At 38.4% G+C, this 25268-nt stretch overlaps 1 protein-coding gene across 2 annotated transcripts in view; it reads right to left on the bottom strand.

Moving 5' to 3' along the window:
* Positions 1 to 13412: 13412 nt before the first annotated feature.
* Positions 13413 to 25268, bottom strand: part of GTF3C3 (general transcription factor IIIC subunit 3) — a 30431-nt gene continuing 18575 nt past the window's right edge. For both annotated transcript variants that reach the window (XM_068544740.1, XM_068544741.1), the window contains exons 13-18: positions 25078 to 25213; positions 23030 to 23267; positions 22259 to 22449; positions 18092 to 18216; positions 16207 to 16359; positions 13413 to 14783 (exon numbers count right to left, since the gene is read on the bottom strand). In XM_068544740.1, coding sequence (XP_068400841.1) covers positions 14661 to 14783; positions 16207 to 16359; positions 18092 to 18216; positions 22259 to 22449; positions 23030 to 23267; positions 25078 to 25213 — 966 coding nt within the window. In that variant the 3' untranslated portion in view covers positions 13413 to 14660. The remainder of the gene's footprint in view (positions 14784 to 16206; positions 16360 to 18091; positions 18217 to 22258; positions 22450 to 23029; positions 23268 to 25077; positions 25214 to 25268) is intronic.

Here is a 25268-nt window from a genome sequence, read left to right as displayed (position 1 = left end):
CTAGGGAAATACAGATGACCAAAATTGAGGCCCTTAATTATAGAAAGCTTAAACAGACTAATTTCTGTAGAAGAAATAGAGAAAGTTATTAAGAAATTACCTAACATAAACGTGGAATTCTACCAAACCTTCAAAGACTGGTACCCAAATGCTTCATCATTATTCCAGAGCATTAAAATGAAGGAAAACTTCCTAATACCTTTTTTAAGGCAAGTATAACATTGATATCTAAACCTGATAAAGATGATACAAAAAGAACACTACAGAGCAATATCACTCATGAATATTCATGCAAAAATACTAAAGAATCCACAAACAGAATTCAACACCATATCAAGAAAATAATATACTATAAACAAGTGGGCTGTATTCCAGGAATGCAAGGTTGGTTCAATATTATGATATCTGTTAATATCATATACCATATTAAAAACCAAAAGGGAAAAATATTAAAAATCTATGGGAAAAATCATAATTATTTTCATAGATGCTGAAAAAGCCTACAACAAAAATCAACATCCATTGAAGATAAAAATACTCAAGAAAATAGGAATTGAGAGTTTTTAACAAGAGCAAATATATATAAAAATACAGATTTCACTTCATCTATAAATATATGTTTATAAAATATATTATATAAAATTATATATACATATATATGTGTGTGTGTATATATACACATAGGTGATCCTTAAACAATATGGGTTTGAACTGCACAGGTCCATTTGCATGCAAATTTTTTCAATAAATATAGCACCTGTATTTTCATTTTACAAAACTTTAAATTAACTAAGTGTGGGGAAAAGTTTGTGTTCAATTAGAGATCACAGTATGTGGAATCAAAAAAACTAGGATTTGAGTCCTGATTCTATACAAACGGTTTTACCTTCCTGCCCTTGAGTGAGGCATCTATCAATTCCTTTGTCTTTGAGGCAGAGATAGCAGCACATGGATTTTCTAATGCAGTGGGGTGGGGTTAGGGAGAGCAGTCAACTGCACAAACATAAATTTTATATATATATACACACACACAAACTCCCCAGGCCAACCTTAACATGGAACCACTCAGAGAAAGGAATTCTGGAAAATGTAGTTCCAGCTTAATTAGATTGACACAGTTCAAACCACACATTCTGACCAGCAATGAGTATAGGTGGCCTGTAGGGGAGCTGGTCACATTCTATTTCTTGATTTGGGTGGTGATTTCATGGTTGTGTTCACTTTGAAATAATTCACTGGCCCCTACACATGATCTGAGCCCTTTTCCCTAAGTATATTATACTTTCACTAAATAAGCCATTTTTAAAAAGAAAATAAATGTGTTATAAAGTTATAAATATTAAAATAATTTGGTACTGGCTCAGAAATAGACAAACAGTTCAGTGGAATAAAACAGAAGACATACAGATGGCCAAAAAGCACATGAAAAGATGCTTAACATCACTAATTATTAGAGAAATGCAAATCAAAACTACAATGAGGTATCAGCTCACATTGGTCAGAATGGCCATCATCAAAAAGTCTACAAACAATAAATGCTGGAGAGCGTATGGAGAAAGGGAACCTTCCTACACTGTGAGTGGGAAGGTAAATTGGTACAACCACTATGGAGAACAGTATGGAGGTTCTTTAAAAAACTAAAAACAAGAACTACCATATGATCCAGCAATCCCACTCCTGGGCAGATATCCAGAGAAAACCGTAATGTGAAAAAATACGTGTACCCCAATGTTCATTGCAGCACTATTTACAAGACCCAAGACATGGAAGCAACCTAAATGTCCATTGACAGAGGAATGGATAAAGAAGATGTGGTACGTATATACAACAATGGAATACTACTCAGCCATAAAAAAGAATGAAATAATGCCATTTGCAGCAACATGGATGGACCTGGAGATTATTATACTAAGTGAAGTAAGTCAGACAGAGAAAGACAAATATCATATGATATCACTTATATGTGGAATCTAAAAAGATGATACAAATGAACTTATTTACAAAACAGAAACAGACTCACAGACTTTGAAAACCAACTTATGATTACCAAAGGGGACATGTGGAGGGGAGGGATAATTTAGAAAGTTGGGATTAACATATACACACTACTATATATAAAATAATCAACAAGGACCTACTGTATAGCACAGGGAACTCTACTCAGTATTCTGTAATAACCTATATGGGAAAAGAATCTAAAAAAGAATGGATATATGTATATGTATAACTGAACCACTTTGCTGCACACCTGAAACTAACAGCATTGTACATCAGCTATACCCCAATATAAAATAAAAATTAAGTTCAAAAAAAGAAAGAAAATAAATGTGTTGTAAAGTTATAATCATTAAAATAATTTAGTACTGGCTCAGAAACAAACAGTTCAATGGAACAAAACAGAAAGTCCAGAAATAGTCACCATTTGAATTTGCTATGTAATTAAGATGGTGTAAATAAAGAGTTAACAAAACCCTTTCTCCTTTTCCAAAAGGAAAAGACCTTGGATTCAACTTCTCCCAGCATTATTTGCCTGGAAACCTAATAGGGTAGGGTGTCAGCTGTGTTACCAGGCAGCATTGCTTATAGTAAAAATGACCCCCTAATGAGTAAATTGCACCTAGACTGGGAGGCTTATAACGCCTGGTGAGAAGCAGGGCCCTGGGGCTTCACTATGAGGTTCACTCTGTGAGCGAGTGCATACTTCCATGCTAGGCCCTGGAAGTGATGTTCATGAGCTTTTACAAACAATATTGGTTCCTATGGTGGTCTTGGTTCTTGTGTGGCTTTGTTCCTTTATACCTGTGCTGTTCCTTGGAGGCCAAAAGTCTAGCTCCTGGACTCTGTAAGGACCCCTGGTGATGACACATCTGACGCTGTTCTGCTGACATGCTGTAATTCCTGTCCTGTATCCTTCTATAGATCTAAATGAGGCTGATACCAGGTGTGGCCTATTGGTCTTGTGACTGCGAGTGTCCCACTGGATTGAGTCACTGTGCTGGTCAAGCAGAGTGGACATTGCAGGTGGCATTTCAAAACAGTGGTAAAAAATTATTCAGTAAAGTCAATCGAGACACAGATTGGTTAGTCAGCCTTTTAGTAAAACAAAGGTGGGTTTCTACCTCATCCTACCTCAGTACAAGCCTTTATATTCAGATGGATTTTACACTTAAAGGGGAAGAACACCACATCTGGGTATATACTGAAAAGAATTGAAAGCAGGACCTTGAACAGAAATTTGTACCCCAATGTTCATTGCATTATTCACGATAGCCAAAGGTAGAAACAACCCAAATGCCTATCAATGGATGAAGGGATAAATAAAATTTGGTATATAATGGAATGGAATATTATTCAGCCTTCAAAAGAAAGGAAATTCTGACACATACTACAACATGAATGAACCTTGAAGACATTATGCTAAGTAATATAAGCCAGTCACAAAGGACAAAAACGGTATGATTCCACTTATATGAGTAGTCAAGTTCAAGTCCATAGAGAGAGAAAGTAGAATGACAGTTGCCAAGGGCTGGGGGAGAGAGAATAGAGAGCTCTCATTTAATGGGTACAGCATTTCAGTTGAGAAAGATGTAAAAGTTCTGGAGATGATGGTGGTGATGGTTGCACAAAAATGTCAACGTACTTAATGCCACAGAACTATACGCTTAAAAACGGCTAAAATGGTAAATTTTATGTTATGTACATTTAACCACATTTTTAAAAGGTGGGGACAAAACCATTAAAGTACTAGATTATATGAGTGGAAAATTTTGTCATCTTGTGGAGAGAAAGACATTTCTAAGAATGACACCCCAAACAGAAAACCTATAGGGAAAAAAAAAAGACTAGAGGGCTTCCCTGGTGGCGCAGTGGTTAAGAATCCGCCTGCCAATGCAGGGGACACGGGTTTGAGCCCTGGTCCAGGAAGATCCCACATGCCATGGAGCAACTGGGCCCGTGAGCCACAACTACTGAGCCTGCTCTCTAGAGCCCGTGAGCCACAACTACTGAAACCTGTGCGCCTAGAGCCCGTGCTCTGCAACAAGAGAAGCCACCGCAATGAGAAGCCCGCGCACTGCAACGAAGAGTAGCCCCCGCTTGCCGCAACTAGAGAAAGCCCACACACAGCAACGAAGACCCAACGCAACCAAAAATAAAATAAATTAAAAAAAAAAAACTAGAAAAAAAGAGTCCTTTATTTTATAAACAAAATTAACAAGCCAACAACATACCCACTGAGTTTTCTCCTCCTCGTCTACCTGTGTCTTGCACCTGTGGCCCACCTGGTGTGGCAATGAGGCCCCCACCTCTGGGCAGTCAGTTGGCACCCACACAGGTCCTGGCTTACAGCTGGGAGAGACCACTTTGGTCTGAACCTCACAGAGGATACACAAGGCCTCCTCACTGTCAGATGAGCAACCATGGCAAATGCGACAGGTTTCTTTCCCCCAAATCCTCCTGAAATAAAAAGGTGTGTGATAAGCAAGACTTTGGGGGGTTTGCAAAGCCTCCAATAGCACTGGGGTTGCTCCTCATCCACAGCCAGGTGCTCTGCCCTCTTTCCAGACCCAGAAGAGGTCCTCCTGCTGCCAAGTTACTCGAGTCAAATTGGTGAATGGTTGGTGATTTCAGGACTGTCTCCAACAAACCACCTATCATACCCATTAAACTCAAAACATAGCCTTAGTTCTCAGCAGCTGATGGACCAGGGAAGAAATCTATTTGAATCCAATACTTATTAAAAATGATGTGTTTCACATACTTCTCTGAAATGCAAGAGAAATGATGCTTTTCAAGTGACAGATTTCTTCCCTCCTTACTTCCTGCAGGAGAGCCACCAGTTCAGGGACCTGTTTCTCATGCTCTTCCAAAGCCCTTTCAACATCATTGAATCATTACCCACAGTAGCACCAACTACTTCATATCCCAACCACACTCCAGTGACGCCCTGTACCGGCAAATGTGAGCTGTCTTCTCTTTCTTCTCCACCATGAGCATCTGGGAACCCCTAATTCCTGACATGCTAGTTCTGTTTGGCAGTTGAGGGCATCCTGAACTCAGGGCACAGTGAACTGATCAATCTAAGTTTGCTTGTTCAGTACCCGTAATTCATACACAGCCTCTACCACTGGGAGACTATTTAAAATGCCTAAGAACTTTAACATTCAGATAATGGCATTAATTAAGAATGTCTTAATATGGTCCCTCAAATCTGTACAGTCCAATATGGCAGCCAAAGCTATTTCAATTTTAATTTAAATTAAATTTAAATAAATTAAAATTAAGTATAATTTAAAATTCAGCCCCTTAGTCACACTAGCCCCATTTCAACAGCTCAATAGTGTCTAGTGCCCACCAAATTGGACTGCACAGACATGGAACATTTACATCACAGGAAGTTCTATTGGACAGCACTACCTTAAACCGTGGATCTCTGCCCAAACTCTTTCCAACACTCATTAAATGTCTACGCTTCTATAATTCCCAGGTGTAGTGAGATGACATGCCTGTTCCTAGCCTTCAACTTCCATATTAACCTTCTTTCCATTTCTAGGTTGGGTGCTGAGGGAGCACAAAGCACTATCCTGCTCTTAATACCCTGACCTCACCGCTCCCAGGAATTCTGGGGAACACTGAAGGGCTGTACCATACAAAGGGGACATAAGCATGTATATGATACCTTCCTTAGCCTATTGCCAACAACAGTGAGTTCTAGGAGCTGGTTATAATCAGCTCCCCTGTTGCTGTGAGCCCAGGGATCCCTGGCAATGCAGCATGCCTACAACTTCTCTTACCTCCGCAAAGTGCTTGGAAATTAACAAGCGCATCACAGGGTATCCCAAGTATTAGTGACTTTCTATTTTCAAGCCACAGAGACCTTATAAGTATTAGCTCATAGAATGACTAGTAAAAGGCAGTTATTTGGGACCAACAACTCTTGGCATGGCTCCCCTCGTGACAGCTTTTCACCACCCCCCACCCCATCTAGAAGACGGCCAGGAGTTGCTTTACGGCCTGGAGCCAAGTAGAGATTGAGGTAATGCTGGGTCAGTCTGGACCCCAAGTCCATTCCTGGCAGCCTCTCAGCACTTCTGCACCTTTTCCAGTTACCAAGGGAGGGCGCCTTTGGGTAGGAAGACTCTGCCACCAGTCAGTCATAAAGGATTCCCGCCAAAGAAAACCCCATGACCTCAAATGGAAGGTCTCTTCTGGACAGGTGAGGCTTATAGGTTTCTGATTCCTACTGCCTTTAATGAAGTATTAACATCTCTTCTCACACCTACAAGGCCAATTCTGCCTCACCTGCTCCAAGGTATTCTGCTAGCTGATGGGAGTTGCCCTGTATTGTTTTCTCTGATTCCCTATAGTCCCCGCTTTCCCTCCTTCCTTCAGAATTAACAATTAGAAGAATCTCGGGAGTTTCTTTTGCTTCCTGAGATGCCTGAAGTTGGCCCACAGAAGCCAGTAGGCCTCCCCATCTCCACTGCCTTTAAAAACATATGTAAGTTTTTGACTCCTCCTAGAGAAGACCTCTGGCTTGTGATGAGACTAGAATCATTTGTATAAGTCAAAGCCAAAGCTTGCTATAAAGCCCTTTAGCAGGCAAGCACCTGGGCCATGTACCCTCTCCGTATTTTTAATTCTTACATCTCCAGGAGGGCCTAGTAAATCCTCCAAAATCCACCTCTGCCTCTTAGTTTCTGAGAAGTCTAGCCGTGTTTCTATAGATGCCTCTCCCTCCCCCAGCACCCACTTTCTGCTTCCAGAACCCACCAGCTTTCCACCCAGGCTATTTCAATGGTCCTACAATTTGTTCCCTACTTCCTGTAGGTCCAGATGGAGGTGGGGTTAGTCTGCCTTCTACTGGGATCTTCCTAAGAACTCCACCTGATGTTCCAGAATCTTCCTGACTTTCCTAAACACAGTCCAACTTTCTTCTGAAGCTTCATGTTGGCCATAAAAGGAAAAAATAATAATAAATTTGATTATGCCGAAAACTTAAAACTAACTTCAATTTAAAAAAAAGACACCATAAAGTGAAAAAAAACAAGTGAAAGACAAAGATTTAATTCCAGATTAAAGAATACCTACAATTAAATAAGAAAAATAGAACCCAATTTTTTAAACGGGCAAAGGATATGACAATTCAGAGAAGAAAAAATTCAGAGAAGAAAATTTAGCAATTCAGAGAAGAAAAAAAGTCCAAAGGTTTATAAACATGAGACGATAGATTTCAACCTTGGTTGCAATCTATTTGCAATCCTGTTGCAAATGCAACAACCATTTTTCTCCTATCAATTGGGAAAAAAATATCGGGTGTGAAGTGGGCATAGGGAGACAGCTAACCTCGCACCATCAACACAGCCACCTGGGAGGGCAGCTTGGTAGCATTTACCCGACGATTCTGACTATACACAGAGAGGCAAGCACAGTTCTTTTCTTTTTCCCCTGGAAGGGTTAAATCAGTAACTACAAGTCCTTTGCATCCTTAGAGGAAAAGTCTAGGTCTTTCCGGACACAGCAGAACTTCAATGTGTTAACACGCTAACCGGCTCTGTCTCTTTTCTCAGGCTTACCAGAGACCCTCTAGAAAAAGAGTAGGGCTGGGACGAGATTAAGGAGAGGGGAAAAACCCCGTCCTGTCATTTAACACTTCTGAAACTGTCAGGATATTTTTACCTTTCGATAATCTCCCGGCAATAAAAATCAATGTGAATTGTTCTTTACTCATCCAAAGCTGGTTTTAATCTGCGCCTCAAAAATGGCACGAAAGTCGTGCTTTCCAACCTTTTCCACGTCGTGGCACACGATAACTGGCAGTATCTGTAGGGCACGCAGGCGGCTCCAGGATTCTCTGGCCTCCGCAAGGCCTGACGAGGTGATCAGCGCGGCTCCGACTGGAAGATTCTCGCGGTTGGGAAGGTCTGTGAATACCACGCTCCCTCTAGCGGTCAGCGTCCCTACCTTTCTCCTCCTTTAATCACGGAAGAGAAACACCTGAAATGGGGAAGACGCGCCTCACCCACGCACAAATTTACCAAGCATCTCCTAACAAGGCAGAACTAATTCTGCAAAGTGTTTGTTAGAAAAACACCTCTTTCAACTGTCCGTAGGTACGCAGGCGGGCTTAGATAAACACTTGTTTTGCTGCACTCAACCCCCTCTGAAACTAGAAACTGAAATTAGTCTACACCACTGCCTAGCTCTAGAAAGAGGCAACAACTGACATCCTTAGAACTGGCTATCCCAGCAGTGACTTCCTCCGGCCCTCTTGACACAGCTGCGGGCCCCTGAGTCAGAGCTGTGTTTATCAGCTTTCTCTTTCCTCTTTTCACTTGCTTGAACTCCCTTTTCTGAATACAAACACCTGAGTGTCTTTGCTAAAATGCCAAGTGGTCTTGCTAATGGTCACTCTGATCCTAGTTTGCTTATCCTGAGTCCAAAAACAGGGTAGATTTCTTTTCGTGCATGGTGTGGGTACCTTGATAGTTCCTAGACATTCTTTTGCTCAAGGCCAAAAAAATGGGCAGCAAGAAACACATGTATAGGGCTCCAGCTGTCCTCTCCATGCTGATGGAGAGCAGTGCAAAGGGACAGAGCTTTTGGGATATGATTGCCCAAATGTGGAGAGTGTTTTTGCAATTTTTTCTCTTCAAGTAAAAATAATTAAGCTTATTTTGGGGAAAAATGTTAAAAGCTGGCATAACTGCATTAAGACAATGAAATGATGAAGTACAATTCTAAATTTATAAAATGTACGGCCATCTACTGCATATAAAAAAATCATTGTTCCTCCTACTGGAATTATTTATAATCACGCAATCACACACCTTGAAATATAAATGAATTTATAAGATACGGTAACTGCCGCAAAGAACCTGTATTAGACTGTTTTGTAACCTTTAATTTTCTCATCTGAAATTTTCTCATCTCTTCAATTTTCCTTTTTGTCTTTTTAAAATTCTATTTTCCCCAGCCCTTTCATGGAATTAATTCTGGCAGTTACATTTTTAATTTGATAAATCTCTCTTTTATTCTTTGAATATTCCTTTTTATAGCACTTTCTCTTCATGTATACAATATCTTCTCATCTGGGAATATTAATTACATTTTCTTTAGTTTTCTACTTCCTGCACTAGTTCTGTTCCCTTGAGTTTCCCCCCATCCCCTACCCATTTGCTTATATGAATCTCTGTCATTTCAGAGGCTTTCTTCAAACGTCTAATGATCATTAGCTGCCTCTTCAGACGAATATCAAGGTACCTCCAAGCTGACTGGGGTACAGTGAAAGTGGGAGGGGTTTGTCCACTGGCAGGTTTCACTGGGAACCCCCAGCTGTCAGTATCTACAGGTCTTTTATCTTGGGCCAGGTTTTCCTCTGCGAGGAATCCTCTAATCCCCTGCTTGGAGGATATTAACTTGGCTGCCAGTTTCCTGGGAGTTTAATAGGAGAAGGATGCTGAGATCACTGTTCCGTGTGTAGACTTTTACTTAATCCTCTGCTTTCGGTGTAACAGTCTGTCTTCAGCTGTGCCTGGTATTCCTGCATCCAGAGATCCTGATTCAGCAGCTCCAGAAAGTAAACCACTGGTGTTCTGCAGGGCGGGGGTGAAGTGGTAACCTACTCGAGGTGAACAGGGCAACTGAGAAGATCTAATGGCTTAACAGACTTTCAACTGCTCCACCTGCTTTTAGCCCCATCTCACCTGCCTTTGGAGGTTGCTGACATCTCTAATGCGTGAGCCTCTCAGGGCTTGACTCAACTGGCATCCGACTGCCTCTCCACCACCTCCTGTGGGCACTTGGCTTTCATTTTCCTCTGGCATATTCAGTTGCCAATTGCCTATTTGCTTTTTACTTTCCAAAATTATTTCATCTGCCTGTCTTTTATTCTCTGTGGTCTTGAGTTTATACTGTATTTTTTGTTTGGTTTGCTTTTGTCTTTGGGTTTTTTGGATCTTTTGTTTTTTGATCTTGAAACCTCTGGGGTGTCTGTGTAGACCAGTTAGTTGACTGTTTTCAGCTCTTAGCAACTTCAAGCTATGCCTCAGCTTCGGAGCCAAGGCATGCTCTTCTCACCTGGGCCCCCAGCCAATGACTGAGCAAGGTGGAGATAAATAACCCAGATCATGCTCGTCTCTGCTGAATTCTAGGCAATGACTGAGCAAAGCTGGAACGCAAGGGCCTAGCCGTGTCCACCATTAAGGAACTCTTCCAATGGGCAATCTGTGCTCCAGAGCTCCCCATTGAGCTGGCTCAGATTGTGTCGTCTGCATCAAAGTCTGATGGCTCCCCCTGCCCAGGCCTGGGCCTGTTTTCCTCACAAGTGTTACTCATCAATACACCTTTTGTTTTCAACACCTGCTTCCTAGAGAATGCAATTGGCATGCTAGCTTATGTAAGAAAGAGAATCTCTTGGAAGGATACAGAGTTATCTTAGAGATTCAAATGAAGAATTCACTTGTGAAGGAAGAAGCACTCCAGGTGCCTCAGCAACAGGACTCTGCCAGACTTTCCCTGAAGGCACTGCGTTGGTGTAATTTAGTTCCAAGGACACTGAACTTCACCATCATCTCTCAAGGCTGAGCTTCAAAATATCAGGAAGGGAGAATATGATTGGCCCAACTTGAGTCAAGTTCAATTAGCAGTGGCCAGGAGGACTTAGTACTAATTGAGGGCCATTTCCATAGAGGGAGGAAGCGTGAGCTAACAGTCATCCAAAAAAGATGTTACTCCTAGGCAGATGCCATTTGCCAGTGATTGTACAGGTGAAAATGAGGGACAATATTAGGTAGATATGTCTTATGAGCTAGATTCAGAAAAAAGAGAAATACCATTTATTCTGGGTCACCCAGAAAAAAGAGTAATCACCCTCCCACATGTCTGCCATTTACTATTTGAAAATAACTATCGTGTTTCCTTTTGAGTCTATGTTCTACGCCAGGCATCTTAATTTCTTTCTAGAGTTCTCCAATAAACTCAAAATGAATTAAAGACCTAAATGTAAGACTGGATAATACAGGGAATTCCCTGGCAGTTCAGTGGTTAGGACTGTGCACTCTCACTACTGAGGGCCCGGGTTCGATCCTTGGTCAGGGAAGTAAGATCCCACAAGCTGCGTGGCACAGCCAATAAATAAATAAATTTTTAAAAAAGACTGGATACTATAAAGCTCTTAGAGGAAAACATAAATCATATTTTCAAATTTGACATATTTATGTGAAAGGCAGGACACTCTGACATAAATCATAGCAATATCATCTTGGACCCACCTCCTATAGTAATGAAAAAATAAACAAAAATAAACAAATTGGACCTAATTAAACTTAAAAGCTTTTGCATAGCAAAGGAAACCATAAACAAAACGAAGAGACAACCCACATTATGAAAAAAAATATTTGCAAATGATGCGACCAACAAGGGATTAATCTCCAAAATATACAAACAGCTCACGCAGCTCAATATCAAACAACCCAATCAAAAAAATGGGCAGAAGATCTAAATAGACACTTCTCCAAAGAAGACATACAGATAGCCAAAAAGCACATGAAAAGATGCTCAACATCACTTATTATTAGAGAACTGCAAATCAAAACTACAATGAGGGGCTTCCCTGGTGGCGCAGTGGTTGAGAATCTGCCTGCCAATGCAGGGGACACGGGTTCAAGCCCTGGTCTGGGAAGATCCCACATGCCACAGAGCAACTGGGCCCGTGAGCCACAATTACTGAGCCTGCACGTCTGGAGCCTGTGCTCCGCAACAAGAGAGGCCACGATAGTGAGAGGCCCGTGCACCACGATGAAGAGTGGCCCCCACTTGCCACAACTAGAGAAAGCCCTCGCAGAGAAACGAAGACCCAACACAGCCATGAATAAAATAAATAAATTAATTAAAAAAAAAAAAAAACTACAATGAGGTATCACCTCACACTGGTTAGAATGGCCATCATCAGAAAGTGTACAAACAATAAATGCTGGAGAGGGTGTGGGAAAAAGAGAACCCTCCTACACTGTGGGTGGGAATGTAAACTGGTACAACCACTATGGAGAACAGTATGGAAGTACGTTAAAAAACTAAAAACAGAAATACCATATGACCCAGCAATCCCACTCCTGGGCATATATCTGGAGAAAACCATAGTTTGAAAAAGATATGGGTACCCCAATGTTCACTGCAGCACTATTTACAACAGCCAAGACACGGAAGCAACCTAAATGTCCACTGACAGGAATGGATAAAGATGTGGTACGTATATACAATGGAATACTACTCAGCCATAAAGAAGAATGAAATAACGTCATTTGCAGCAACATGGATGGACCTAGAGATTATCATACTAAGTGAAGTAAATCAGACAGAGAAAGACAAATATCGTATGATATCACTTATATGTGGAATCTAAAAAACTGATACAAATGAACTTATTTACAAAACAAAAACGGACCCACAGACTCTGAAAACCAACTTATGGTTACTAATGGGGACGTGTGGAGAGAAGGGATAAATTAGGAAGTTGGGATTAACATATACACACTACTATATATAAGATAGATAATCAACAAGGACCTACTGTATAGCACAGGGAACTGTACTCAATATTCTGTAATAACGTATATGAGAAAAGAATCTGAAAAAGAATGGATATATGTATATGTATAACTGAATCACTTTGCTGTACACCTAAAACACAACATTGTAGATCAACTATAAAATAAAAATTAAATTTAAAAAATAGAAAAAATAAAATAAAAACTTTAATTTAAAAAAAATAGGCAGAAGGCCTGGAGGATAGAAAAAATAACTGCTCATCTCCTTCTTCTTTCTAAAGTATATTTATGCTCAATTTTTATGTTGTTACTCTGAACTGTAGCAAGTATGTTCCTCCAAAGGAACATCTCTGAGCAAGGAGTAGCTTGCTAGTGATCCTGAACATGCTATTTAATCTCTCATAAATAAGATGGGGATGATAATAACAACAATAACACCTACCTTGCAGGTGACTCTCCGACAGAATCAGAGTTAATGTATCTAAAATATCCTGCACTGTACTTACAACACAGTAGCATAGTAAAAACACTCAGCAAATGGTAGTTATGATTTTAAATGATAAACAAACTCATGCATTTATCAGCTATTTTTTTCTTAGAAGACTGCTAGAGAGATTTATTGTGTCCTCCAAGGCTATTCAGCAGATACTGGAGTTACAGCACAGTGAGTTTAATTCAAGAGAGAAATTCTGAACACAGAGTACTCAACTCCACAGGATTCCAAGACACAAATCTACCTGATCACTCTATCACAGTCGGCTTTATCATTACCTGCAAATGGCATGAAATAAAATATATATATAAGCATATGAAACAATTAACTTTAATTACAAAAATAAAGTTTATTTAAATTCTATATATACACATACATACACATACACACACACAGAGTGCACCATACATTTACTTATTACATACAAATTCTGCTTCTCAACTACAAAGTTATGTATACAGTGTAAACAGTGGTAAGAATTCCTAAAAAGCCCCCCACTGTACTTCTTTCATCCTAAATCTCATACTTGTCTTCCTCCCACAATTGGACTGGGTCTTATAATCCACATGTACATTTATTACAGTATTTGTTTCCCCCTAAAAAGAAACTCTAAAAAGCTCTTATTAAACCAAGTATATCTAACAAGTACTGTTATCTTAGATCCAAGAATATGTAATATTTGAGATAAGTAAAAGGTTTTTATCTGTTTCTACTTCATCAGTAAAACCTTATTCCATACATACAATTCCCCAGTCTTCCTATTACATTCCTAGTGATCTTGAAATGGAAACCAGGTCATGGCTATTGAAGGTCATGGCTATTTTTTTGGTCAGAAAGCCAAACATTGATAATGCATTTTTTTATTTGCCTCAGAGCAGTTTGCTATGAATTAAGCCCAGCCTCCCAGCCCTCAGTCTTTATGGCTAAGATACATGCAGGTGAAAAGTAAAAGATTAACCCCATTACTTGTCTTCCTACCACATAACCATTTAAAATAAGTTTGCAAGGAACTAAGTGAATTATATAATTGTGCTGACATGAGAGTCCCAATCTGTCTTTCCTCTGCTAAGCAACCTCCTTTTCTATGTATTTGAAAAACTAATGGCAATAGTAACAGGGCACTAAGAAATGGATGACTGACAACAATGATATATGTAGAAATGTAGCAAACATTTCTTTCAAACAAATATATGCTCAAGGTCTGTATTTAAAGAACTGTATTGAGAGGTAATATCTCTCTTACTACTGTATTCCAAACACCTATCACAGTGCCTGGTACATAGTAGGTGTTTAATATACAGTATTAAATACACAAATGAATAAATGGTGTGAAAAAAAAACAGTGTATTCAACTCCATGCTGGTTCAATGGCTAATACTGTCCATTTCAGTTTGGGGGACAACTTACCAAAAAATGGTAAGGGAAAATGACAGACCAATATAAAATTCTTGCAGGAATGATAATATTGCATATCTACCAAAAGATCATTATCATATATTAAAAATGAAATACACAGATAATTCTGAAATTATCATGTCCATTTTTGGGTTAATAAGCCCTGAGACAGAAAATACTGGTCCATGCACAGCAGCTGCCCAAGCTGCTTTCCCAGCTTAGGGGCTTTATATAGAACAATAAGTATATAAAAGCTTCTGAGCCATTCCAATATTCCCGCTGTTCTGATATATGAGAGACAAATTGTAGGCAATATCTCTTCGTAAGTCTAACTGGTCAACTTCCATACCCTAGGGGGAAAAAATATATGAATGAGTTATATTTCAAACTGACAACCAGGACAATTTTATGGCAAATAAATAGTTTTGTAAGCATTCAAAAAACTATTAAAATTCATAATACTAAAAAAAATTTATAAAACTAGACATATACCTTGGATTTAAATTTTTATCAGGTAATGCTGATTCAGTTAATTGTTACAGTAACTGAATCATCAAATATTTTTAAATGTGTAACCAATAAGTTAAACAAAAAGTCTCATCCGCAAGACATGGCAGAATGAACTGTAGATGAATTAGGATTTAAGAGTAAAAAAGTGAAACCATAAAAGAAAAATACAGTTGAAAAATACAATAATATAATCTTGGGTAGGAAAGGCCCTTCTAAGTATAACAGCAAAAGTAGAAACTATAAAGAGAAAGATTGATATGACTTCATAAAAAATGTAAAACTTCTGCATGCAAAAAAAAAAATCATAACACAAATGACCAGATGGGAAAAAACTACCTGTACTATATAACAGAAAGGCATATAAAGAATAGGTCTAGGAGGGCACATTGATTATATGATTGATTATATGATTATAACCAAATTGATTATAATGATTACCTTATGAGTGTTATTACCTTTTTTTCTACTTAAATAACAAAACAATGAACTCAATGGAATAGATTAGATCTATGTTCCTAATCTTCCCCATGCAAAATTTTATAGTCACCTGAAAAAACATCTGCAACAATGAAAAATGATACCTATAAAGCTTAAGGAGCAATACATAAAGTACTTATGAAATAAAGAACACAAAAGTATATGTATTTCATCAGCATAACTATAAGAATATGTATTCATTTGCTTAGTGGCTAATGTTGAACAAGGGTAATAGAAAACAGTTGTGAGGGAATGTGGGGATTATGAGTGCAACTTAAAAAAATTAACAGTGAAAACATACTTTCCTTCAGAAATTAAAAATCAGGCTTTAAACACAGACTATCATAGTATTGGCAACACTTCACTCTATATTACATTATCTTAAACAAAACTGCATTTATATTGGTCTTTCATTTTTATAAAGAAGTATGTTAGTTACACTTTTGAACTTGGAAATGAATAATGGCTATACTACTCAATATTCAGGCTTCCTGTCTACCAGCTCACACCTGTTAACCACAGGGGCTATCTTAGGATAACTGAAATGGTCATAACCAGAAGTCATATATGGCCACATAGTTGCTGATCAGGTCATTAAGGCCAGGATGTCAAAGAATTACTTGTTGCTGAACATAATTAAATAAGTGCATTCAATAAGGGGAAAATATATTTTAATATATAAGCTACAATTAATTTCACTGTCTGGACCACTACACTGAGCTAACTGCACTTATCTATAGATGAAATGAGGTGACTCCTCAGTTTTTAGAGTAAATCATACAATACCTCTACCACGAATGGAGGGAGCTCCAGGGCCTTCTGATAATAGTGGATTGCAAGGTGAATCAGCCCCAGTTGGTGAAGGCCACGGCCCAAATTGTAGAATGATTCCTGGCAAGGCCCACGTAGACTGAGGTATCGATTAAGAAAGGAAAAGCCCTACCAAAAAGAAAAAGATAAATAATTCAATAGTTCACTCATTTGACAGTATGTGCCAGGTGCAGGAATACAAATATTTTTTTTCAAAAAGACAGTGCCACCCTAAAAGAATATATGCCTGTGGTGTAGTGTTATATCACAACATGGTCAATATCTCTTCTGAAGGTGTAAAAGAGAGATTTTTTTAAACTAAAGACAAAAGAATTCATAGAAAACAAAGCCAAATGTTACAACCAGCTGTTAAAGATCTGTAATCTATAAGCACACAGAATATATATTTTTATGGTTTCAAGTTGGCTTTTGTGGCATTAGAGGCCAGTAAAATTTTAGGTTTGAGATACATGTCTAAAAGCTTGACCAAAATATAAAATCCAAGCCCTTATAATGACAATTCAGAAAGTTTCATCCTCATGAGCAAACTCACTTGAGCATATCTAACCTTTCTGGGTAAATGGTACCTTTTATATACCTCTCAGAACCTTAATAACCTCTTAACCTTAAAAAACTTGGTTATTTTTCCCTCTGAAAACTTCTGACTCAATAGTTTTATGGAGAAACTGATTATTTCAGAGCCCAACTGAAATGATGCAGGCTCCCTGTGTGTCACAGTGTCCAAAAAGCAACTTGCTTCTTCACTTCTTCTTGTATTCACTTTCCCCTTTAATGCAGCTTCAACTTTTATCACGCACAGAAAGCTTCAAGTTGCAAGGTGCAAGTATCTGATGTAAGTAATTAAATAAATATATTATCTGAGTTAAGAGTAAATCAACTAATTTGTACGTACAGAAAATAAAATGCAATTTCCTGGGTGATCTGCTATGCACTAAATGGTCACAAATTTTCCTTCATAAATTAATAATAAAAATTAAGGAATTCTTTAGAATTAATGCATTCTAGGAATAAAAATTATGCTCAGTAAACAAATCATACTTTCTGCACAATAAATGAACCCATCTGAGTACATGAATATGACCTCTACTCCACTGAAAAACATGGTTCTCTGTTAAGTAACAGCAGACAAACAATCTCAGAAATATCTTATCTTCTTATTTAAAAATGAGAAATTTAAAGACAAAAATCTGAGAAAGAACGTTTTCCTTCCTTTCCTAACTACTTAAAAAACAGGTATATACATGCATCAAATATATAAACATAAAAACTGAAATAGAAGCAAAAGTGTTGAGGATACAGGGGTGAACAAGACAGATAAGATCTCTGATCTCTTGGAGTTTACATTTTTACTAGAGGAGACAAGCTATGTAAAAACGTAAACAAGAAAACAAAAAGGTAATTTCAAACTGCTTTACGAACTAAGAAGACTTTAAAAGAGCAAATTGTGGTGATGATGTAAGGAAACAGTCACACAGGCACATATTCATACATTACTGTATGTATACATTATTATATTTTTTAAATTAATTAAAAAATCTTAAGGACCTAGAAGGCTGGAAGCCTCTGAGGCTCCAGAATATAAGGAAGTCTGCACAGGATTCCGCCTGCGTCTTCTTCGTTGATGATCTGGCTGCGCACCCTCTTCTACATGGTTGCATAAGTCTTAGCCGGGGGTACCCCTAGATGTTGGTCCATGAGTGTTGAACATAGGGATAGGTGTTGGGTACTCCCAACATGTGCGCTAAGCAGGTACTACTTTTGAAGCAGAGTAACAAAAGCATTAAGTATATTCATTTTTAAAGAACATAAAATCAAGTAATGAGGAATACAAGTGAATTACCTGCACAATAAGAGCATGTCTCCTTAATACATACTTCTGAGATGCCATGTGAATAAAGGTTAGGCCTATACAGAGGCTATAGAGAGGTTCATGGGGATGGGTGCGAAAGGCCTGCACATACTGTCCTGAAAAATGAACAGTGATGTCAGACGGTGGGACAAAAACATAGTTCCTTATTTCTTCAACACTTACTCTAATATATTTTAAGGTAAAGCAAACATTACTGTTACTTTAACATATGCAAGGAGTACATTCTAAAATATCAACCAGGGACTTCCCTGGTGACACAGTGGTTAAGAATCTGCCTGCCGCTGCAGGGGACACAGATTCAAGCCCTGGTCCGGGTAGATCCCGCATGTGGCGGAGCAACTAGGCCCATGCGCCATAACCACTGAGCCTGTGCTCTAGACCCTGTGAGCCACAACTACTGAGCCCATGTGCCACAGCTACTGAAGCCTGTGTGCCTAGAGCCCATGTTCAACAACAGAGAGAAGCCACCGCAATAAGAAGCCCGCGCACTGCAATGAAGAGCAGCTCCTGCTCACCGCAACTAGAGAAAGCCTGTGCGCAGCAACAAAGACCCAACACGGGCAAAAACAAATAAATAAATAAATAAAAATAAAAAAATATCAACCAGGTGAACATTAATTTGAATTTTAAAATAATATATAACATATAACAAAATTAGAAGGATTTACCCAGGAACATATCCTGACCATAAAGATTAAATATGAGTATAAAAGTAACTTTTTTAAGGTACAGTTAGACATTTCCATGTAGAATAGTACTTCCAAAATAAACAATGTATCAGTTGTGATCATAAATATATCTTATGATCTTAAATCTTTTTAAAAGCCAATGGGGGAGTGTGTCTTTTGGTGAATTCTTTCATAAAATTAATTGAGACCTATCTTATAAATTCAAATGTCATGGATCATGGAGGTGAGAAAAAGAAACATAGTTTTGTTTTGTTTTTTAGGTTATGGGTATTATTTTCCCAAATGTAGCAACTACTTTGTTTTGCCTGAGAAGAGCTAAATGTATTTAATAATAAAATAAGAATTCATGGTTTTGTGAATTCCATGTATTCTATATACATAATTGTCTCATATCAAATGCCTAACTGTATGAGATAGAGGAATTTAAGCAAACTTTTCTTATAAAGGTATGATCTCTAATTTATCATATAGATAAGAAAACTTCTATTCCAGAAGGAACAGCACTGTAAAATCTCTTTAGCAGCACAGATGGTAGCCTGCCGTTTGGACTTCCTATTTTTGTGTAGTGTAAAAGTTTCTAAATATAGGAAAATAAAATAAAATCTCTATTTTATATTTTCTTAATATTAAACTAAAAATTCCAAAAAAGCATACACAATGAAGGAAAGTTTCAGTGTCTGATGTTCAAGATTACTGGCTGAACAACTATAAAAACAGCAGCCATACACAAAGAAACATGAAAGTATTAAACAGCCAAAATCACAGTATATTCAGAAGTGACCTTGGCAACACTAGCTTTCAGGCAGCAGGAGATACATGTCTCACCTAAACTTTTGGTTAGGTATTTTTCTACTTGTTTGCTCCTGATTCCTTATTACAGAAATTTCCTATAAATGATTAAATTTTCCCTGAGTTTAATTAGAATTAGTAAGAGCTATGTAAATAAACTTAATATAAAGACTTGTCTCCCACCAGTCAGAATGGCCATCATCAAAAAAGTCTACAAACAATAAATGCTGAAGCGGGTGTGGAGAAAAGGGAACCCTCCTGCACTGTTGGTGGGAATGTAAATTGGTGCAGGCACTATGTAGAACAATATGGAGATTCCTTAAAAAACTAAAAACAGAACTACCATATGATCCAGCAATCCCACTCCTGGGCACATATCTGGAGAAAAACATGGTTCAAAAGGATACATGCACCCCAGTGTTCATTGCAGCGCTGTTTACAATAGCCAAGACACGGAAGCAACCTGAATGTCCATTGACAGATGAATGGATAAAGATGTGGTACATATCAGTGGAATATTACTCAGCCTTTAAAAAGCATGAAATAATGCCATTTGCAGCAACATGGATGGACCTAGATATTATCATACTAAGTAAGTCAGACAAAGAAAGACAAATATCATATGATATTGCTTATATGTGGAATCGAAAAAAAAAAAAAGATACAAATGAACGTATTTACAAAACAGAAACAGACTCACAGACTTCGAAAACAAACTTATGGTTACCAAAGCAGAAATTGAGACTCTGGGATTGACATATACACACTACTATATTTGAAATAGATACCCAACATGGACCTACTGCATAGCATAGGGAACTCTACTCAATATTCTGTAATAGGGGACTTCCCTGGTGGTCCAGTGGTAAAGAATCCGCCTTCCAATGCAGGGAATGTGGGTTCGATCCCTGGTCAGGGAACTAAGATCCCACACATGCTGTGGGGCAAATAAGCCCACGCGCCACAACCACTGAGTTCGCACACCTCAACGGAGAGAGCCTGTGTGCCACAAACTACAGAGCCCACATGCCCTGGAGCCCATGCACCACAACTAGAGAGAAGCCCGCACACCACAACGAAGAGCCTGTGTGCCGCAACTAAGACCAAATGCAGTCAAAAAAATAAAAAATAAAAATAAATAAATAAAACAAAGACATATTAAAAAAAATTCTGTAATAACCTAAATGGGAAAAAAAATTTGAAAAAGAAGAGATATATATATATGTAAATAAGTAAGTAAATAAATAAATAAAGGCAAAAAAAAAAGACTTGTCTCCTAAAGCAGGCATCCCCAACCCGTTCATGGCCTGTTACGACCTGGGCCACACAGCAGGAGGTGAGAGGCAGGCAAGCAAGTGAAGCTTCATCTGTATTTACAGCCACTCCCCATCGCTTCCATTGCTGCCTGAGCTCCGTCTCCTGTCAAATCAGTGGCAGCATTAGATTCTCATAGGAGCGCGAACCCTACTGTGAACTGTGCATGCGAGGGGTCTAGGTTGCACGCTCCTTATGAGAATATAATCGCTGATGATCTGAGGTGGAGCTGACGCAGTGATGCTAGCGCTGGGGAGCGGCTGCAAATACAGATTATCATTAGCAGAGAGGTCTGACTACACAGAGACCATAATAAATCAACTGATGCAGACTCATATCAAAACTCTGTAACTCAGTGAGTGGCAAGCAAAAACAAGCTCAGGGTTCCCATTGATTCTGCATTATGGTGATTTGTATAATTATTTCATTATACGTCACAATGTAATAATGATAGAAATAAAGTTCACAATAAATGTAATGCGCTGGAATCATCCCCAAACCATCCCCATTCCCACCCCCCTCCCCTCCACCCCACCCCACCCCTGGTCCGTGGAAAAATTGTCTTCTATGAAACTGGTCCCTGGTGCCAAAAAGGTTCAGGACCGCAGTCCTAAAGGAATGAACCATCAGCAAATCTTAAGTCCCTCTTTGTTACTATAGCAAATTAAAATCAGGTAGCAAAGCATCCATAATTAATTAAAATTATTTTGAGAACGAACAAGCCTCAGCAGGGAGAGTTGTTGAGCTTTAAAGTCCTACTTTCGGACTTCCCTGGTGGCGCAGTGGTTCAGAATCCACCTGCCAATGCAGGGGACACAGGTTTGAGTCCTGGTCCGGGAAGATCCCACGTGCTGCAGAGCAACTAAGCCCGTGTGCCACAACTACTGAGCCTGTGCTCTAGAGCCTGTGAGCCACAACTACTGAAGCCTGTGCTCCACAACAAAGAGAAGCCACTGCAATGAGAAGCCCGTGCACCGCAACGAAGAGTAGCCCCCGTTTGCTGCAACTAGAGAAAGCCCGCGTGCAGCAACGAAGACCCAACGCAGCCAAAATAAATAAATAAATAAATTTTAAAAACCATTCAAAAAAAAAAAAAGTCCTACTTTAAAGACTTACTTTAACCTTTTGAAACCAAAGCATCATAAGAAAAATAAATATTAATTATAATTACTGAGAACACTTATAGCCACTTACTGTATGTGCCAGGCATTATTTTAAGTACTTTATATTAACTCATTTAATTTCCACAATAATCTACAAGGTAGGTCCAATTATTATCTCCATTTCAGAGATAAAGAAACCAAGGCAGAGGGAAGGAGACAAAGTCATATGCCAGGACACTCACCAAGTGCATGCTTAAAACTACCAGATACGAATGCGTTGTGTCCATTCAAGACACACAGGGCATGATTATCTGGGTTTTTCAGCATTAAACGGAGACAAAAGCGGTGATGTCGTACATCTTGGGAATGCATGGTAACTTGATTGAAAATGTTCCAGAGCTGGGGTTTATTGACATTTTCCATTACCATTATCCTAAAATTGCAGAAAGAGGGTGAGGGTAAAAAATAATGTAAAAAGAAAAATCTTCCTGATTTTTAAGATTGAAACCTTTCAGTGCTGTCCCACCAACACTGAAATGCACCGCCCCCAACAAGGGGGATGTAGTGCTTCTACATCTTGTTTCTGCTTTTCAGCAAAACTTTTAAACCACAAAACAGAATCAAGAGGTTTAAGTTTCACCTTTACTCTCCCAGCCCACTCTCATAGCTGCAGAACAATGAACACTGCGTAATAATAATGTGTATCAGACATTGTTAAAAGGTGTTACATACGACAACTCACTTAACTCTCACAGTAATCCTATAAGGTGGTAATATTATGATGCCTGTTTTATCACAATAAATGGGGAGACTGAGGCACAAGAGGTTAAGTAAATGGGAGTGCATGCTCTCATATACTGCTTCTGAGAATCACCAATGAACAAATTAATCTGTAAGTGACAAGAGAGTTAAAATAAAACAGCTTATTAAATCTGGGCCATGAGAAACTACGTCAAAGTAAATATACATGCTCCATCAAAGAATCTAATTTAAATAAGTTATTGGAAAATCACCTGATATAGTTATATGCCTTTCTGAAATTTTTGTCCAGAATTGCAGCAGAGAGACCAAAGTATTCTAGCTCTTTGCGTTTTGGCCTGTCCTCATAAAATGAGTAATATTCCAATGAAGAATCCACAAGTAACTCAGCCTCCTGAAATCGGGATAGGTCACATAAGGAGTATATGGCCTTCAAAAGAAGGTTCCACCAGTCATCTTTTGTCAAAACACTCGTGAGTACAGCAAATATTGCTAAAATGAGACCAATGAAAATCAATTAGGACACTGCACTTCCAGAAATAGGAGTATTAGAAAGAAAATTCACATGATCAATTTTACGGTTAAATTTAATAACCATGGCCCTATGGGACTGAATTCTTGCCAACATTCTTCTGACAATGATGAGAAGGAGGGAGCTGCTTGTTTCCACTCCCTCAACATGACCCCCCTCTGCTCTGCCTGCCTAACAACCTGCAGTCCTAGGTAATTCTCATTTCTGATTGTAAAGTCCACCTACTTCATTTGTGTTTCTCAGTGCTAGCTAGAATATATGCTCCTCCAGGGCGAGTGTGCTTTCCATGATTGAGGTCAGATATGGGATTCTGCATCTACAAGGCATTCAAATATTTGCTAAGCAAAGGACTTCAAATTCATACTTAACAAATCTTCTCTTCCTTATTTGTCCGTAAGAAACCTCCCTTTATAGCCCTTGAAAAATATCAAAAGCCATAAAATTTTTTTACTGTCTTTGATCCAGTAATTCTCTTCCTGGGAATCTGTCCTAAACAACTAGTCAGAAATATGGATAAATCTATAGGCATGAGGATGCTCACTATGGTATTATTTAGAAAAGAAAATTATCAAAAGCAACCACATAATCAAAAAATAATACGGGAATGATTAAATTATGGAACTGCTATCCAATGGAATATTACATACTCCTTAAATATAACAGCTACAAAGAGAATAGAACATGAGAAAATGTTGAGTGAAAAAAATCAGTAAAAAGATGCATGTAACATAAAGAGCCCTAGATAATCCTACCATGATGCACTGGTGTAATGTGACCCCCACCATGATGAAACTAACTGACAAAACAAAAACCTTATGAGCTTAAGAAAAACCAACAATGGACCTGAGATGAGGAAATACTGAAAGAGAAAACAGCCAGGATCAGATACAGAGAAAAATATGTTAAGGAAACATAGTCCAAAATAATGTGTGCAGAGGCAGAAGCCACTGGGATAAGCCCAGAATCAATTAACTAGAGAGATGGCAGGGCTCTGAGACTAGATTGTGAGCAGTTGAGCCCACACTCCTATCCTCTGACTCTCTTCCCCCGCGACATCTTGCTTATGTCCTTATAGTGTGCTTAACAGAGATTCAGCTCTTCTGGATTCCAAAACCCTGTCCATTGCACACTGCCATGTCAGTAACAATGGATTAATTAGTATCTGTGGACCTGATTAACAATGAAAAAATTTTCCGCCAGATTGATATCTCTAGTTTATAGCCTAGGTCTCTTCCAAAGTTCTCTGAGTAATAACCTCACCCAACATACTCGATCATTTTTCAGCTAAAAATAGATGGCTCGCAAAGTCACATGACTTGAGATTGGGCCAAAGCAACTTATTTTCAGACTTTTTATGACCATTGCTACATTTGTCAAAAATAAGTTTAACAGAGAATGGAATATATGTAATTGAAGTGACTAGACAAATAAAGCAATCTGTATTATCATCTAATCATCACAAATTTCTTTAAATAGGGTATATTTTCCTCTTAAAAAGTCAAAATTAAAAGATTGTTTTAGTTTTTTCATAGAAGTATCTAAGTAGATGCCTGCCTTTTAATTTTTTTAAACTGAAGTATTTACGTATAGTCTTTCTTTCTTTTTTAAAAACACCAAAAGAGTTTATTTTACCTGAGGGATCTAGATTAGAAAATATCATTTTATTCAAAAAGGATACATTTTCAATTAGATTACTGTCAAGTATTACTTCATGAGTTTTTTTTCCAACTCAGCCAAGTTTTGTGCAATAAAGCAAATGAAAGTAATTACCTTTTGCATCACAATTTGCTGACTCTTGGTCATTGTTGTCTGATATTTTGTCTCTTGACACTTTAATAAGGTAGAGATGCCTCTCTCCAGATTTGGAACTAGATATCAAACAGACTTGGGCTCTATTCATTGCTACCTGAATTAAAGATGATAATTGAGATTTTTTAGTCACATAATTTTTTAGAGAAAAT

Source organism: Eschrichtius robustus, chromosome 5, assembly GCF_028021215.1.
Source record: "Eschrichtius robustus isolate mEscRob2 chromosome 5, mEscRob2.pri, whole genome shotgun sequence".
NCBI lineage: Eukaryota > Metazoa > Chordata > Mammalia > Artiodactyla > Eschrichtiidae > Eschrichtius > Eschrichtius robustus.
Note: the sequence above shows the minus strand (reverse complement) of the source record. Positions and strands in the feature narration are given on the sequence as shown.